General features: G+C 39.3%; 1 protein-coding gene across 2 annotated transcripts in view; it reads left to right on the forward strand.

Annotated features, from left to right (window-relative positions):
• DTNA (dystrobrevin alpha) overlaps nt 1–18,805 on the forward strand; it is a 224,917-nt gene that overhangs the window by 119,075 nt on the left and 87,037 nt on the right. For both annotated transcript variants that reach the window (XM_016195949.2, XM_016195948.2), the window contains exon 4: nt 3,068–3,148. In XM_016195949.2, the coding sequence (XP_016051435.1) occupies nt 3,068–3,148 (81 nt within the window). The remainder of the gene's footprint in view (nt 1–3,067; nt 3,149–18,805) is intronic.

The raw sequence follows: 18,805 nt of genomic DNA on the forward strand, positions 1-18,805 counted from the left end.
GGCCTCACATCCACAGCCAGGAAGAACTTACACAAATAAGAAACACTGACAGACCTGCAGACCTCTTCCAGATTCTTAAATAAAACAGAGGGTCCGTTAAGTCTACATCATGATAGGTGAGCAGTCGGGGCACTCCTGTCCCCAAGTATCATCTCCACTTCCCTCTGTCCTGCTCCTGGAGAGAAGCACCTTTGCCAAATTGCCCCTAGGACTCTATGAGAGGGAGGTGCGGAGGAGCCAGGGTTTCTGTTCTCAGAGGCTAAGATCTTGCTGGAACTAAGAAATTTAACTGTGTGCTGCATCATAGTCCTTTTATACCTGGGGCTTAAATCATTATTCTTAAAAAGTGTATACAAATAATCTGTGTCCCTAATGTCTTCTTCAAATAATTATTTACAGATATTGAGACTCTCTTGATTGTTGAGCCAAACTCCACATCAATAAAATTACATCCACAGCCAGGAGAAAGGCAGATTTAGCTTTCAGAGTATTTCTGATAGTTGTTCTGTCTGGTTATCTGGCAACCTAGAGTGTTCATTTCCCACATGAGCCTCTCAGCTTTACAGAGGACCCGAAACTGGGAAGCCCCTTTGAAATGCCAGTGACAAAATCAAAAATTTAAAAAAAAAGAAATCAGAAAGGTTAGAAGCATGAGGTAAAAATTTAAAAAACTAACCAGATAAGTATGAAATCCTACCTGTAGCCCCCACCCCAAATAAGCTTTTAAATAGAAAGTAGAAAAATGTCTGACTTATATAAGTACATATGATTTTTTAAAACTAGCTTTTTAATGAACTACAAGCTTAATAGTGCCCAAAGAATGAATTGCATTACTAAGTGCCCTTATCAAAGGTGATGATGATAATTGCTTTCTATATATTCTATACTGGTGAAGCAATGGCAGTGGCAATTGGTTTAATTTTGTATATCTCATTTCAAGGAGATATTAGCCAGTTGTGGAACAGGATAACTAGAACAGTTAGGGCCTCAAATCCTTGCCTGATGATAATGAGGATAATAACAGCCGCATCCATGTGTTGAAGCCGTATTGTGTGCCGTGCTCAGTGGTAGACATTGTACTTGAAATGGCTGTGCACTTGACCTCTTTGACCTAAAAAGTCAAGGAGAAGCTTCCTCCCCAGCTAAACTCTAAACTCACGATGACAGGGGCTTTTGTACATGATCTTCAGATGGTAATGAAGATGCTAATAATGATAATGATAGCCGCTTCCCAGTGTTTGAAAAATAAATTATCAAGTGCCAGGAAGAAAAGATGTGGCTTCAGAAGGGAAACTAGGTCAAATAGATTGAAGTCACAGAAAGGCAAGTTAAAGCTCAAATATAAAAAAGAAATTTCTATCGCTTGTTGCTGCTCAGAAATGGCACAGGAGGCCTTTTAAGGAGGCCCATCTGCTTGCTGTTAAGTTCCCAGTAGGTACCAGCTACTGAGGTTACCAGCAGATAAAGTTGATATTATCCTCATTTTGCACATGAGGAACTTGGACACCAGATAAAAATGGCAAACTTCACACAAGTCCATTTATGTTCACTATGTTATAATCATCCCTATTGTTGCAAATAGTCCTCCATGGCTATTGGCATGGCTATTGGCTAAAATGAGAACATGTTGAAGGAAATTTCTTGATTGTGTGAGAGTATAAGCCCTTACCACTTTCATCCTTCAGGTACTCAGTATCAATGAACTTGTTTATCAAGTAATAAACTTCTATAAGAATTAATGTTTAATTATCTGCCTTATTAAACCACAAAGTAATAGGAGTATTTATAGTATTTTTAAATGAATCTAAAGAGATCAGTTTGAGTTGAGGGAGTGCTAACCACTCTCAGTGAGGGACACTTGCTAGTCATATTGAGTTTCATTTGGAAAGCACTTAAATGATCTCCTAATATATTACTTTTAGGCCTGTTCATTTATTTGCTACCCTAGCTATTATATTCAGAAGCATTTATGTAGCACTTTTACTGGTAAAGAGAAAGTTCAATACATATCAAAAAATACAGCTATGTGCCTTTATATCTGTTATGAACCATAAACATGGGCTTCAAGAAAGCCAAACATTTAGAAGCAGAGAACTGGCATTTGTTGAAAGTCTGCTGTGTCCTAGAACAGTCTAGAGATGAACCCATTCAGAGGAAACTTGGGTTATGTAACAAGCAGCCCATCTGCAGGGGAGAGGACCTGGGATAGAGTAGTGGGAACTATTGTTGGGTAGATAGGATGGAAAGAGCTTTCAGAGGAACTTGGATTCTGAGCAGGAGAGCATTCAGACTTGGTGCTCTGGCATCATAAGCCATGCTGAATCCCTGAGTGGAATAAATAGGGAAAGTAGCTCAAAAATATAGGGAACATGTTCCTCTTCGTTAGGAAGGAACTGGAAGCCACAGTGTAAGAGTGGCTGTTGTTTTTAAAAAGAAGCCTCCTCTGAGATCGACAGGAAAGGTTGCAGGTGAGATAGTAGTAAAACAGTGAATACTTACATAGCACTTACTGTGTGTCAGGCATTGTTCTCAGTGCTTTGAGTATAGTCACTCACTTATCCTGACAACAGCCTATGAAGTGAATAGCAGTACTATCATCATCCCTCTCTTCCAGAGGAGATAACTAGGATTTCCAAAAATAGTTGGCCTCAGGTCAAGCAGAAAAAAATGCCCGACATTCAGCATGTGCTCACCTCACAACCTTATTCTCATGACCAATAACAGCACATTCAAAATGATTATTTGATATTACTATCTGATGTCTTCTGGCTGTTTAAGTAACAGCTCGAGCAGATTGTTCTCCGAAGTGGCAGACTCACAGGGCTGAGGTTGTGTTTCTTGGCTGGTGAACATGGTTGACATCCTGATCTTCAGTGTTGATTACATGTGCTCTCTTCCCCTAGAACCTGAGAGAGACAGGATAGACCTTTTCAAGTCTTAAAGTTATATTTATGTTCTAATAACAAAATTAAGTGCATGGGTTATATTTATAGTTGTTTTATTTATAAATGTTATAAATTCCTTTCCACACACATGGCATACCATATGTGTACGTTTTCCCCCCCAGGGGCTCAAGATCTGGATCGCATCCGACTCTCCACCTACAGAACAGCATGCAAGCTTAGGTTTGTTCAGAAGAAATGCAATTGTAAGTACGCCAGTTGTTTGGACTGATTACCTTCATGAATCCTATAATTTATACTCATTACTTAGTTTATTAAAACTAGGTTTTCTTGCAAGAATTGACAAAAATATGTTTAATACAATGAAAAGAGTATTGTGATATGCAAATGGTAGTGAGACCGTCCCTAAGTAATTCTGAATGCTTAATTACTCTAAACTGCTAAGGTGTCCCATCCTGCCATTGGAATGGTTTAAATCTGGATGAATGTTTTCCTTCTTTTCTCTGGCCTTAGTATTGTCAATGCAGTGCCATCAAAATGGCTTCCAAGAACTTTATAAAATATCAAACATTAAGTTCTCCTTAGATTTGTGTTTCCTTTACAAGTACTACAGGATAATGTTTATAGTAATCTCCTGGAAAACAATCAAGTTTCTTTCTGAAACTAGAAAATTCACCCTTTGTATCAGAGTATTGACTATATTTGCCTGCATCAGACAATAGCAAGAGAAGAGACGGAAATACTTAAAGAAACAAAGGAATTTGCTTCAGCTTTTTCCCAGATTTTAAAATGTGAGCAGGAAGTTGGATCACTGATTACAGTGAGCAGATTTACGTTCCCTGCTGGGCCACTGCTTCCATCATTTTCCTCATTCATTATCCCTTAGAAAAAAATATTACTTTGTTTTAAAAACTGACTGCTATAAAAAATTAATAACTCTTCTCATTTTCTAATTAGTATTGGATGCATTAAAAAATGAAAAGCATGTTATCCTGAGCACATACACATAGCCCTTGAATAACTGCCATGAGGATTAGACACTTGGTGAACATGGGAACCAGCAGTGTCCACATCTCTACCCTCCCAGAGTCTCCAGCAGATGTTTCTTGGGGCACTGGGCAGGCCACCCCCAGCCCCACGCTTCTAGGCTTACGGCTAATCATGACTCTGGGATGGGCAGTGCGCATCTATTCCTCCTGTCGCTCATCTGCAGCTATTGTCCAGCCCCAGAAGAATGGGGCTGAAGTTTGGGGCAGGAGAGGAATGGAGAAAAAAACATAGGTTGGTCAAACATCAAAGACATGTTTTGACTTCTCACAGAAAGCTAAACCAGTGCTCCCCTTCCCCTAAAAACTCAGTGAGAAGAGCGCTCTGGGTGGGGGAAGGAACCTGTGGTTGTACTTGCAGGCCAGGGTATTTCCAGGCCTGGTGTTGAAGGACAGGGAAAGTGCTCCCACCGAAGCAAAGCTTCCCCCGCCCCCAACCTCATCATTCACATCTAAACAAAGAGAAGAGTCTCCATGTTTACAGCAAAAATAAAAATTAATGGGATCCTTCCATCATTTTTCTACCTCATTACCAGTCGCCCTGAAATAGAGGGCAAGGGAGAAGCAGCAGAGAGAGAAATTCTGTCTCCTCAAAGCATTGCCAAGGAGAGCCTTCCGTAGGCTACTTTCAATAAAAGTAGGGAGTTTCCAAATTACATTACAAAATGGTTAATGATGAACAAATAGATAAATAATAAAGGAAAAAGGAGGGAGGGAGGGGGAAAGAATGGCTCATAGTGATTTGTCTGCCCTGTGCCAGCTTTACCAAGGGCACACGTTGTTGGCCCTAACTGGGTCCAGCCACCCACGGGCCATATTCCGTTCCTCCTGCTCTCTGACAAAGCCCTTTCTCCTTCTCGGGCATCCTTTCTCCTCTTGCTGTTCTTTCCTGGCACTCATCCTTACCCTACATCCAGAATTATGCCATAGTCACACTGGCCTTCTTGGAAAACAGTAAGGAGAACAGTCACTATCTTGGAAAATAGTGATAGCCCATCCCTGGGTGAAAAGAGAACCTTCATACCTGACCACTTGCCCTCAGTGTGTCCATTCATTTGCTCTTAATTTAGTAAACTTATCATGAACTCCTACTCTGTGGCTGGCACTGTGCTGGGTACCAGGGACAGAGCGATGGTGAGTAAGATGCCATCCCTACCTTGAAGTTGCCCAAAGTCTAAGTGGGTAGATGGACTTGTAAACAGAAATATGAAACAGTGTGGAAGTGTAATGACAGGAATATGTACCTGGTGTGGTGGGAGCACCAAGGAGGCCGTGCCCTGACCTGGGTGTGGGGACCACTGAGAGGAGTTTCCTCTCCAGGGAGATAAATGGGCTGATTCTTACAGAATTGGTAGACAGTAAGCAGTTTGCTTTACAATTTGTTAAGGTGTTATTTGCTTTACAATGTACCTTACAAATTTTATACATTTTAGGATGAGAAAAGATATTACATTCTATACAAACTAGACAAAACTAAGGTTCAAAGAAGAAATACAAGCGTATGTTGAATGCTCTGCCAAAATTAAACTTCTTTTTCAAATTATTTCTACATTGATGCAAATACTATATGTGTTGCTAAGTTTTCCTTCCTGACAATAAATATAACAGTTGTGATATTGAGGTACTTCCAGAATACCACACAATTGAGCCTGGCTTATTTTAATGGAAGTTAGAGCCTTTCTTTTAGGAAGATAACCAGAAGCAATAGTGTTTATGTGACATATGTTTGTCAATATTAAATACCTCTGTATTAGAGGAAGAAAGTTGTTGTCTGCAATAAAACTGAGCCCAAAATAAATCATGGTACCTTATAATGGAGTTTCACTCTACAATAAAAGAAATAAGAAAAAATCCTGATAATGTATTTGTAACTGCATTGATTTCTTGGAAATTCTTATGCAGTGTTTACTTCATAGAAATTGATAGACCTTAACTGAAAATGGGTTGTTTATTTTTAGGTCCAGACATTATTGACAGGTAAAATTTATTTTGTGTATTATCAGAACTAAACTTAAAAACTGTGTAATGGAATTAAAAAACATTAAAACTGACACTTGTAAAGTCATCCCCTAGAAAAAATAAATATTGTGTAGATGTAGCATGGAGTATATACATTTTTATGAGATTTCTTTCTTATCTTAATTTAAAGATCAGAAGTGCTAGTTAATTCCCCATATTTTCTTCCCCACAACCTTGCCTGCTCTGTTTATAGTGTCCCATCTAAAGCATTGATCCCTATCAGTGACACCCATGCTAATTTCCTCTAATGCAATTCCTGATGGATGCTGAGAATAACTGATCCCCAGTGTTCTAAAAAGACTTCATATAAGAGGCCAGAAAACTGTGGCCTGTGGACAAAGTGGGCCCAGCACCTATTTTTGTATAGACTATGAACTAAGAATAGTTTTTACGGATGAAGATTTGTAACCGATTTGAAAAAAGGGAAAGGGAAAACTAATTTGTAACCCCAATTAAGCAAAATGTTTTTCGTGCAAAAAACAATTCCAGTCTGTGTATTGATAGACCAGCATTAAAAAAACTGTACTCATGTATTATATTTTTAATTTTATCATCAAAATGTTGTAGGCATTTCTTTCCTCTCTTGTTGTATACAGGGTGAGTGAAAGTAGGTTTACAGTTGTGAGTACATAAAACACAGTTTATTCTTGTATTATTTTTTATTAATTATTGTATTTTTTCCATACAAATAACTGTAAACCTACCTTTGCCCACCCTGTGTATGCCAACATAATAGCCACATAATATTAATCCATTTTATGGTGATGCCCCTATGTCCACAAAAAAAACATTTACCATCCTCTGCTATAAAAGAAAATTTGTAAGCAGCCCATCTTTTTTTTTTTTTTTTTTAAGGCAAAAAAATTCCTTCAACTTTCCTCCATAGGATTTTTTTTCTAAATCAGGTTCTTTCCTTCACCATTCATCTCTGTACCCTGTCATACTATCCCTCCCCATGCCTTGCCTAGCACATTCTCTAATAAAATAAATCTCTCTAAAAATTAGGGAACAAGTTTTCTAGCAGAAATGGTACAGAATGGAGAATATAGATATATTCCTAATATTCCTTTCTAATCAACAGCCTTCTCTTTAACTTCCAGATTTCCTGGTAACTTTCCACAAAAATAAATACCCTATATACCATTTATAAGCATGTGTGCAAATGGTAACATTTCTCCCTTTATCTTAAACAAATAGCTTTTCTGCTATAACATTATTTCCTCAGTCAGCGTTGACATGGTTAATGATCCAGATACCCCGTAATGTCAGCAGATCTTTTTTTCAGAAATTACTTTGAAGTCAATGAAACACAACCTTAAGTTCATGAACAACAAAAGGCAATAAGAGAAATAAATCAAAAATCTACTCCCTCCTGTTTAACAGTGGAACAAAAGTAAGGAGGCACCCACAACCACAAGGAACATTGCACCATCTTTAGTTCTTCTGGCTACAATCTGAATTTTCCTATCACTCATATCAATTAAAATTTAATTAAAATTTTGTTTAAAAGGAAAGATGAAAAGGTATATATTTGTATCTGAATTTTCAGTTTCTCAAAATATCTTTTCTCTGGTGTAACTGAAGCATTTTAAAAACTACCCCTCATCCAGGTATAATTTAAGGTTAGAACACATGGTTTTGTCTTTAATAGCTGTAAACTTTCAGGATCTCTTATGAACCAAAGAAAATGCAAATACATATTTACCTAAAGGTTTCTTTATCACTACAAAATTAACCCAAGTGAATGCATTACATGTAGTAAAACCTGAATATATATTCTTCTATGAATAGGCTCCACTAGATTCAGTTTTCACCACCCAGGTGACTAGTCTTATGCTGCAGGAGTAGCATTTGGTATTTCTTAGTAATAAATACTAATATCCCATTCTTTTTTTCTCAAGCACATTCCTCCTCTCTGCCTCATTTTTAAGCATGTGGATATTTGGCTGCCTATATCAGTTTTCTACCATTGCATAACAAATTCCCACACACGTAGCAGCTTAAAACAACCCACATTTACTATCTCAGTTTCCGTAGGTCAGAAATCCAACACAGCACGACTGGATTCTCAGCTCACGCCTTCGTGGGGCTGAAATGAGAGTGCCGCTGGGTCCGTGCTTCTCATCTGGGCTCAGGATCCTCTTGCAGAGGACTGGCTATTGGCAGAATCCTTTCCTTGTGGTTGAAGCATTGAGGTCCCCATTCCTTGCTGACAGTCAGGGTACTATTCTCAGTTCCTAGGGCCACCCACAGTCCTCGCCACTTGGCCCCCACAGGCCGTTCAGAGCCTGGATGTTCGCTGCCTCTTCCTTCTCAGTGACAGAAAACTCTACTTTTAAAGGATTCCTGTGATTAGACCAGACCCACTCAGATCATCCCCCTATCTTAAGGTCAACTGATTCGGGACCTTACTTACGCTGGCACAGTCCCTTCACAGCAGTGCCGGGAGGAGCGTTTGATTGAATAACTGAGAGGAGGTAAACACCTTGGGCTAAGAATCTGGGTGGGGGTTAGGGGACATCTTAGGGTTCTGCCTGTCGCACTGCCCAAGACCATAGACTTTTCTATTTTCCAGATAATGGCATATAGAACATTGGATGAAAAAATAAAGTTTAAAATAAAAATCTCACCTGGCCGGGCGTGGCTCAGCGGTTGAGGGTCTACCTAGGATCCAGGCGATAGCGGTTCGATTCCCCGTCAGGGCACACGCCCAGGTTGTGGGCTCCATCCCAAGTCGGGGGCGTGCAGGAGGCAGCCAGTCAATGACTCTCTCATCATTGATGTTTCTCTCTCTCCCTCTCCTTTCCTCTCTCTGAAATCAATAAAGATATATTTTTAAAAAATAAAATAAAATAAAAATCTCAGGCAGAGAAATAGATCCCCCAAAAGAGAAGTATTTAAATGAGAAAGATAGAAGGACTCCCTCCAGTAAACGAGTCGGATGGAAGAGCAGGAATCTTTAGCTGGGAAAATAAAGTGGCAGATGACAAACCCTTGGAGCACAATTATCTTTGTTTGTGTTGCTTCAAATGTTTTTGATGCTCATTTTTATTCCTGATGCTGAATCATTCTAGACACTTATTTAGAATAAAGAAAATTTCATTGCTAGAATACAGCGTTCCCAAAAATTCCCTGTGAGGAGGCTGGTGGCGGCAGGAGAACCATCTCATTAAAGTTTTCCACTGGGGTTTAGCCGTGGAAAACCCACTCCTCTCTGGGCACCCTGGACCTGTGGAAATTGTTTCCCCTTAATCAGAGCAAACTCCTGCTCTTCCTTGACTGAAGCCATTGACTTAAAATGGCTTCACTCAATTCCTTTTAATTGCTTTTATTTTTAAGATCTTAAAAATTCAGGGTTTTGTTTTCTTCTTAGTACTTTTATTTTTAAAGAGTGCTAGAAGCTTTATCTGATCAAACTGCTGCCACCGCCCAATCTGTGAACTAAGCGCCACCTCTAGTCTTGTTTCTAGGCATCTGGATGTCACATCAGCTTCCTTCCCTTTCTCCTGCTCTGCGTTATGCCAGGAAGCTGTGCCAACTGAGCACTTTCACTCTCACAATTTAGGAAAGTGCATCATCTTTAAGTGTCCCAGTCACTTGAGAAAGAGTGATACATACAGAGGAATGCGTTTCAAGCTTCCTCAACCCCATCTGACAGGTGCCAAGGCAAGATTCAATGACCTTTCCCGAGTGGCCTGCCAAGCTATGTTCTTGGGAGCCTGCCGATCGGCCCAGAGCCAGTCGTCAGAGCAGTGAAGGGATACCCAGAGGGTGCTGTCCCCCCGCCTGGCTCCCAGGATCTCTGGGCGCTGAGGAACACTGAGAGAAAACAGAAGACAGTGTGGAGGACAGGGTTGACGCAGTGGCCTCTGCCACATACCACACCTGTGACACTGCAGGAAAGTCATTCCTGATGCCACCCTGATTTACTCCTGAGGCTTTGTTGGCATTTGCCATTGTTATTATCAGTCACTCATTTATTTATCATTCAGCAAATATGGACTGAGATTTACTGTGTGCCAAGCGTTATGCAAGACCATGGGGACCAAAAGTGTGGTAATATTCCTTAGTGTACAAATTTAGTATTAGAATAACCTCAAGTTTAGAATCTAATGAATGTGTTCTGTTTATTATAAAGCTTCTGATTTTGTAATATCAAGTGGTAGATATACCCTAAAACCTTGCTATATAAACTTATATCCGGCCTTTTAGTCCCCTCAGCAAACTTTCATTTTCTAAAGAAAAAAAATTACTTATAAGTATGGTGTTTAAAAGAAATCAAATATGTATATAGCTATTGAAATAAATTAAGTCTGTAACTATCTTTAATCATTCATGGTATTGGGCTAGGACTTCTGTCCAATCAGGAATTGAAAAGTTCTATTTGTTCCAGGGAAGCATGATTAAGTGGCTCCCCTTAGATAAACATCAGATAAAATCATATAATTGAGAACTTAACTTCTGACTTTCAGATATGAGCCAAGTGCAGTGGTAAACAGTGTCACTGTCCTGCAACATCTGTCAAGCCTTGTCCTCAAGAGGCAACAAGCATGTGGACCCCTCAGCCTCCTAGTAATGGCACCAGCCCTAAGCCTCTTAGTTTCTCAGAAAAATAATGAACTTCAATGTAAGATCAAGTGTGATGCACTTTATTTGTCAAATTCGACACTGCAGAATGACACTGATATCATATTGTGGGGAAGGATACGCTGAGGAAAAACTATGTGACCAAACAGTGTGAGAACCTATCTGAACATGGTCATAATCATCGTCTTTTCATTTGTTGTTCTGGGAGTTTTCAATCAGTGGTAGACAAGGACTTGATTAGAATCAGTGCTTCCGCCTGTTTTTCCCCCAGAAAGCAGACTCCATGGCAAGGCTTGTTTTAGAAGCTGTTCATTTGGAGCTCAGATTTTAAAATGGTACAAAGAAGGGTCTGAAACATGACCTCCTGTGAACAGCATGGTGCGAAACCACGCTCAGTGTGTCTCACTGAACTCAGAGCAGAACTGGAACAAGAAAGGAGGAGCAGTAGATAATGCAGGGCTAAGGAACCTTGTGCAACCTTCTGCACCCCAGAACTGTTCACCCAGGAGACAAAAGGAGGAGGTACTGAGCCGGCCGCTCTGCCCTGCATTGGCCGAGGGTGGCCTACGCTTGCACTTCCGGGCCGCGCGTGTGAGAACGTTAGGGAGGCCCCGGTGTCCGTGCTGAGGCACGGGAGGCACGCAGCAAGGGCCTCAGGCCAGTCGCTTCGGCTGCAGCTGCACAGAGCGGGTCACAGCATCTGCCGCCGATGGGCACTCTCTAAGGGCTGGGGAAAGAGGTGGAGCCAAGATTTTGAAATGGTACACAGAGGGGCTGAAACATTACCTGTTATGTGTGTTGGCTTTCCGCATTAGAGATTTCCTCATCAGTATTTCCTACTAACTTTTAAAAGGATTTTTTTTTTCTACAAAAGATATACTCCCCATATTCTTGGCCTCACTTGAGATATCTGTAATCTATACTGCAGATTAGCCATCTCGTAATCTGTTCATCCCAAATCCTACCACATCTCCCAAACAGTTTTCCATGCACTAGGACACTGGGCCATAGCTCTATTCTGAGTGGAAGAGTAAAATGCATTTTCTAATTTCTATCATATTATTTACTCTCATTGCTCAAAGACAATTAATTATATATTTAAACAGAACAGGGTGAGTGCAGGAAAAAAAGTAACACTTCCAAGCTGATTGCTGCTTATCGACTCTTCAGTGTCCCTGGGTACTTTGTCTATTAGTGTTCATGTTGGCCAGATGGCCACATGATGCAGGGTCACTGAGATAACAGATACAAAGGAAAAGCAGAAGATAGTCCTCATGGTTGCTAGCCCTGTGGATGCTCTTCCTCTTGAAACGCAGCCTCTGGCATTTAGGATTCTGGCCATCTGCTCAAGACATGGTATGCAAGGAATAGTAAAGGCACTGTGGGGAAACCTTGCTTAATGTGTCTCATTGAGCTGTCCTAGGATATGAGGCAAAGGGAAAGATTCTAGATTCTAGGGATTATATGTAGTTTCTGGCAAACAGCAGGCAGTCTATTTTATTCCCTAAGCATTATTAAGCACCCAGTTTGAACAACACATTATATGAGTAGCCATGAGAAGTAGAAAAATGAACAAGACATAGTCCATGTCTTCAGGTTGCTCATAATTTAGGGCTGTGGTTCTTAAGCTTCTCTTTCCATGTTTCTTTGGGAGGCTCTGGTTGAAAACCACTGATCCTTTTCCCTGAAAACACACATGACCCTTAACATAATATTTAGCTCATCATTTCAAAGAGCCTCCTCTCCCCTGAAGTCCAGTCAGGGCTTTATCTGAAATATGGAAGAGATAACTTATTGATTAATAACTGTGGGAAATGCAGAGTATCATAAATGGTCTAACAGACATATGAAGGTATCTGGGAGCAACAAAAGGGGGAAGGTAATTCCACCCGAGGGCGTCCGAGTGGGCTTCCTTGGGGACATGCATGTGTGCAGTACCTTGAAAGATAGTGTACCAAAGGGTGTAGCTGATGAAGGGAGCAGGCTGAGTAAAGGCACATACAAGAGAGCTGAGGGAATATTCTGGAACTGTAAGAAGCCCAGTGTGACTGGAGCATAGGATTCAGGAAAAGCTGGAGATCAGGAGATAAGGCTAAAGATTAGGAGACTCAAGTCCAAACATTGGTTTTTATGCTTAGAACTGGATTTTACTCAATAGGCAATAGAGAATGGTATGACCAGAGCTTAAAATATTTCTTAGGATAGTTGGAAATGGGCAGAAACTGGAGATGAGTGATGAGGCTTTTGGTAAAAAATCTCAGTAGAAGTCAGTAAAGGCCCAAACTAATAGGCTAGAATGTAGCAAATGGTAAGAGCACATTGAAGGAACCTATACAGAGTTATTCAGTGAAGTCTAAAATTACTATCCAGAGGGGTGATAAGATATTAGGTTCCCTTGCTTCTAAAGTTATTAAATATATTCTAAACAAAGTTAAACACTGGCAGTGAGAAATTGGTATTGTTCAGATCATTCTTTTCATTTACCTTCTCTTATTATTTTTTAAATCCTTGGTACAGTACTTTGAAAAATAATAGGCTTACTAAATGCTTGTTCAATTGAATTTTGTTAAATTTAATTTACAATATGACAGCTATTGAGCCAACAATTATTATACCTCATTTTGAATAATGATTCTAGTCTACAAACACAATTTAAGCAACACAAAATACTTTTTTCCTAGCAGACAATGGATGCACTAACAGAGCCTTTGAGGACTAGCATGATATTCTATTTGATTTTATACCAAAAATATGTTATAGACCTTTTCCTGAAGCTCTCTTATTACATCATCTATATTAACCAGGAAATTAAAGTGAAACTAAAATGTTATCTTTATAAGATATGATGTATCTCTCCTAGGAGCCTTAGCAAAGGGAACTAGCTTGGTGATAAAGGCATACTTTGGGAGCAAGAAAGATGCTGAGTTTGGAAGCATAAGATAATTTGATGCACTGTTTAAATATTTAGACACAGTTTAGAAAAATATGACTCACTAGTGGAAATCACATCTGAAAATTGTGCTTTTATTAACATTTTCTTTCCCAATTCAGCATTTGGTTAATGTAGGTGATGGCTAATATCGTCAGTGTAATGACATCGAAATACATTGGTTGACTCTGTCAAAGCATATGTAACTGAGTTCTTCCCCCTCTCAAAAGCTTTCTAAACACTATTTTGTCACAATAAAAGGCCTGGTTGCTTGCAAAATTATTTCATTTGAGAATATGTTAACAACTGGACCACAACGTTCCTGAGATTCTCATGTTCTTCCTGTCCCTTGTCTAAGTCCATCCTTGAAGCCATACCCGTAGCAGTGGTTCTCAAACTTCACTGTCTTTCAAAATCACCTAAGGAGGTGCTTAACCTAGGGATGCCCTGGCCACACCCCAGACCTGTGGAATCAGACCCACTCACTGCTCTAAAGATCACCTCTAGTTTTCTCCACTGGATTGGTTGGCTGTAGATGGCCGTTGGAATTAGCTGACGTGGTGGCTTGAAGAATGAAACTAAGCATTAAGCTTTACAGGCTGCAAATTCTCAATCTTTCTATTTGCTTACTAAAAATCAAAGAAGTGTGAAATAATGGGCAACAGAAAAGTTTACTTAGTTCCAGACCCTTTCCTATAAGCCCCCACACAAACTCCTCTGGCCCAGTCAAGGCCTTACAAGATCTGATGGCACCATCTTCACTCATTACTCTGTGCCTCTGGTGGTTGGATTTCTTCTTGGAGTCCCCTCCCCTCCCCCTCAACATGCACTCATCTCCTGCTTAGGTTCAGGAGCCACCCTGAGCCCTATCTCCCCTTCTTCTCCAAATCTTTCCCAAGTTTCCAGCCCACAATAGCATCCCTGTATTTTGAGCTCCGGTAGCTTTTTTATTTAAATCTGCACTATGAATGTGGGCTTTTTAGAATGTAGTGTCTCATCTTTCCTTATCTTACCTTGACCTTCAGTTAGGCCATCTGAGTGTCTCTCTCCATGAGAATTACAACCTCTTTTATGGCCAGACTCTTCATATTTTAAATTACCTGTATCATCAAGAATAATGTATTATAGAATCTTTAAAGTTACTGATGGGATTTAATCTCTTTAGAAAGTGTTTTGGAATCTCGTTTCTTGCTTCCTTTCCCAACTCTATGTAGAAGCATATGGCAGTCTTTGTCCACATGTTAATGCCTAGACTGTGCAATAGGTGCGTGGTAAGCAGCGGTACATTGACATACCCTTTTTTCTCATGAGCTGAGGCTCTCTGAACTTCAAGAGAAGTATTTGATCTGAAAGCGAACTAAAATAGTTATAACTGTGATATCATCTCGCATGGATTTATTATCTATTACATTCATTAAGAAGAAAACAAACCTGAAATTGTAGAAGAAAGACTGTATCTTTATAACTGACAGAACAAAGTAAAGAATTGAAAGAATTTATAATTTTTTTAAAAGTTTTATAATTTTATAAGTTTTATAAAAGTTTTATAATTTTATCTGAATGTGACGGTAAATTTTAATTCCTCTTTTCTCTCAAAAATAAGAATATCTAAAATGTATATTGTGTTTTACATATTAATGTTTTCCATGTAAATTTTTATTTTTCCTCAGAACACTATAAGATAAAAAGGTGAATATTGTTATTCCCATTATACAAATGAAGAAACACTTGAATTTAAGTCTATTATCACTTCCCATTTTTTTTCCCTATAAGAGAAAATAGATTGTTATTGTAGCACGTTCAATGCATTTATTTGCTAAATATCTCTATTCCCATCACCTGTAAGTTCTGTGTGGTCAGAAACTGTCTATTTTTTCCATGCTAATTCTATAACCCAATGCAATTCTGCCACATAATAAGAGCTAAATAAATGCTTGTTTTGTGAGTGAAGTTTTTAGTCTCTGGAGTGGAAGGCTGAGAAAGAAAGCCAGTTATTGGCTTAGGGTAATGAGTTTGGAGAGAAATCTGGAGTCATTCTGACACAAGGGGATAAGTTCCTCTCCCCACCTCCTCACACCCCAGCCTGGGGCTGCCTGGCCCACGGGTGAAGCTCCTTCAAAGCATTTTTACTTAAAGTCTACTTGGCATTTAGAACATTGAATGAAATTTCCGTTTGCGAGCTGTCATAGGAAAAAGACAACGCTTGTAAGTGTGTTCATCTTTTAGATCCAAGGACATCAGAACTTTATTGGATAACTAAAAGAATGAGTCACCATAATTAACTTTTCTACAAGCCAACAAACATATTTTAAGAATATGCTGTGTGAACAAACACCATTTGGCACTTCAAACCCACAGCATAAACTAATCAGAAATATCAACTGAACTTGGTTCTCGTACTCTGAAGAGTGTCATTACAATGGAAACTCCACCTAGAAATAGTGCCCTGAAGGTCAGGAAACATAGGTGTAGGGAAGAGAGAATTGATGAGTTTTCAAGAGAAACAGCCTGTCTCCTTTGTTATGTGATCTGATTAGTAAGTCAAGTTTGCGTTTACCTGCATGTCTCAGAAATGGGAAAACAAGTCATAGCAAAGACTCAGACACTGGTCACTATCTCTTTAAACATGAGTAGCAGTGGTGGGTGTGGGTTGAGAGGGTGTGTACATGAATACACACACATAGTACACACACACAGTGTACACATTAGAAAATATATATATTCCCAGTAGCGTGTGTAGTCCCAGCTACATATCAACAAATCATCAATTCCCAGCCTAACTGCAACTTCCTTTTCGAATAATGAAGAAAGCAGGTCATAATGCAATGAGTGACCTTGTTATAGATGTAAACCTTGAACCCCTCTAAAATAATGTATATATACATAATTACATAAATTATTCTTAAACTGCAGAAATTAATTGATAATTACCAGCTTCTTGCAACACACCTTACAACCTAGCAAGCTGTCTTGATGTGAGAGGAATGAAAACTTCTGATTTCTAGCACTGTTTCTGATACTTTAATGTGAATATAAACGGGGGATGTTGTTAAAATGCAGATTCTGATTCTCTAGGTCTCAGGGGGAGAGGCCTGAGAATCTGCATTTCTAGCAGACCTCATGACCTCTTGCAGTTCCTAGTATGGTCTAGACCAGCCGCAGCAGCATCACCAGGGAGCCATTTTCCAACCTTGTAGGTGATTCCAATATGCCACCACAATTGAGAACCACTCCCCCAAAATGATGGAAGTGAAATCACTGTAAGATGATTGCTTATTGACCTTCCCTAGCTGCAAGCCCTCTTAGGGCCTTCTAAAGGTTTATGAGTGGTTTCAGAATCACCTGCAGAGCTTTGTCAAAACCGTTGCCCACCTCCTAAATTTCGGAATCAGTGAGTGGTAGAGTCTGGGCTTGGGAATTTTGAAGAGATCTCCAGGTGCTTTAGGAAGACATCATGCTTAGATTCACTGATCTGGACCCAGTCTCTATGATGTGGTCTAGGGCAGGCTGGCCTGGACTCACTCATGAGATAGACTAAATCCTGAAGTTGTCTTTTGACATTCCTGTACTTTCTGTACCCTCTATTCCATATTTTATCCTGTTTATACAATCCTACTACTTCTGATAAAGTTTATGACATCAATCATTTCTTTTAGTTATACATGAATTTGTCATTTTGGCACTTTCCCCTGGAACACTTGGATTTAAGTCATCTCTAACTATGAACTAAGAGTCCATCTCCTATGAAAATAGTGTGACACGTCAGCAACATCGCTTGAGATTCGCAAACTCTTCTCTCCCCTTGTGAAAACCCTTCCCCTCACCGCAACCCTTCCCCTGCACCACACTGACCTAGCCCTTTTCAGCCCGAGATTTCTTAGATGTAAGACAAACTATTAAGTTTTGTCTATTTCCTCTTATTTATAAAGACAAACTACTGTGAGGTATTCATAATTAATGTCTGCAATTAACACTAATGCTTTTAAGATTCTGTGAACTACTAAATTCTAGTAGAAACCCAATTCACTGCTTGGGAGTCTGCACGATTCTGCACTGTGATCTTCACCTCCCAGAGTAGTTACCAATAAAATAATGTTTCCAAGAAACCTTTTCTCACCAGGTCTCTAATTACCAAATACAGTAAAACCAATTCAAACTCCACTAACTCAGAATTAAAAACACCTTTTGTTTATTCTTGATGTGGTTAATGTTAACTAAATAATTTCGCTAAGCAAACTGTTGCCTTGTATATGTGTTAGTATAACATGTATACAGTTATATTGATGAGGAAACTCCACTTCTTGACACCTGTACCTAGTAGCAGATGCTTTACGATGGACAGTTACAGCTTGAGAACTCTTTAGTAAAATGTGTGCAGTGCCATCTAGCGGCTTGTCATCATTGTTGCATACCTAGATGTCCTCATTTCCTGAAATGATTTGATAACTCAGTAGTCAGCAGCATATTTCTACATCTGTCAGACTTTAAAACATATGTCTCAGTAACTTCCTAATGACTCTCAATTTAGCACATTTCTTAGTGTTCCTGTTTAATTCAGCAAAATATTTGTGATACCTATCTTTCTCAATAATTAGTAGATACTGAATTATGCATATTATGCACTAAATACTGTATGATTACCTCATTTGATCCCCAAATAATAGAGGAACTATTATTGTCCCCATTTTACAGATGAAGAAACTGAAATTTACGGAAGGACATTAAGCGACTTGCTCAAGATCATAGTTAGTGGGGGAAACCAGTAGAAACCCAACTCACTGCTTGGGAGTCTGCACGGTTCTGCACTGTGATCTGCACCTCCCAAAGCAGTTACCAATAAAATAACGTTTCCAAGAAACCTTTTTGAAAGAGGGCCTTCCTCACCAGGTCTCTAATTATCAAATACAGTAAAACCAGTTCAAACTCCACTAACTGAGAATTTACGACAACTAACCTGAATAAGTATCTGCTTTGGTGGGTGAGATGTGGTTTGTGCTTCTTTTATAGAACTCACATAATATATGCTCATAATTATATGTTGATTAGTTTATTGAATTTGGAGGACTGGGATAAAATTTAGGTTTGGGTTCACAACTCTTGTAAATTAATAATAGCATAGGATGGCTGTAGTTCAGAGTGTTTAATTATTTTAACACTAATAGCTATCATTTGTTGAGCACCTGTTAAGTGCCAAGCCCTGTGGTCGGCACTTGTATAACTTCCTCAGGATGGTATTAGTTTCCTCATTTCTAAAAAGGGATAATAAAATGTATAGAGTGAAATAACTTGCTCACAGTTTTAGGTATTCGCGAAGCCCGGAG

Source organism: Miniopterus natalensis, chromosome 7 (genome assembly GCF_054644295.1).
Source record: "Miniopterus natalensis isolate mMinNat1 chromosome 7, mMinNat1.hap1, whole genome shotgun sequence".
NCBI lineage: Eukaryota > Metazoa > Chordata > Mammalia > Chiroptera > Miniopteridae > Miniopterus > Miniopterus natalensis.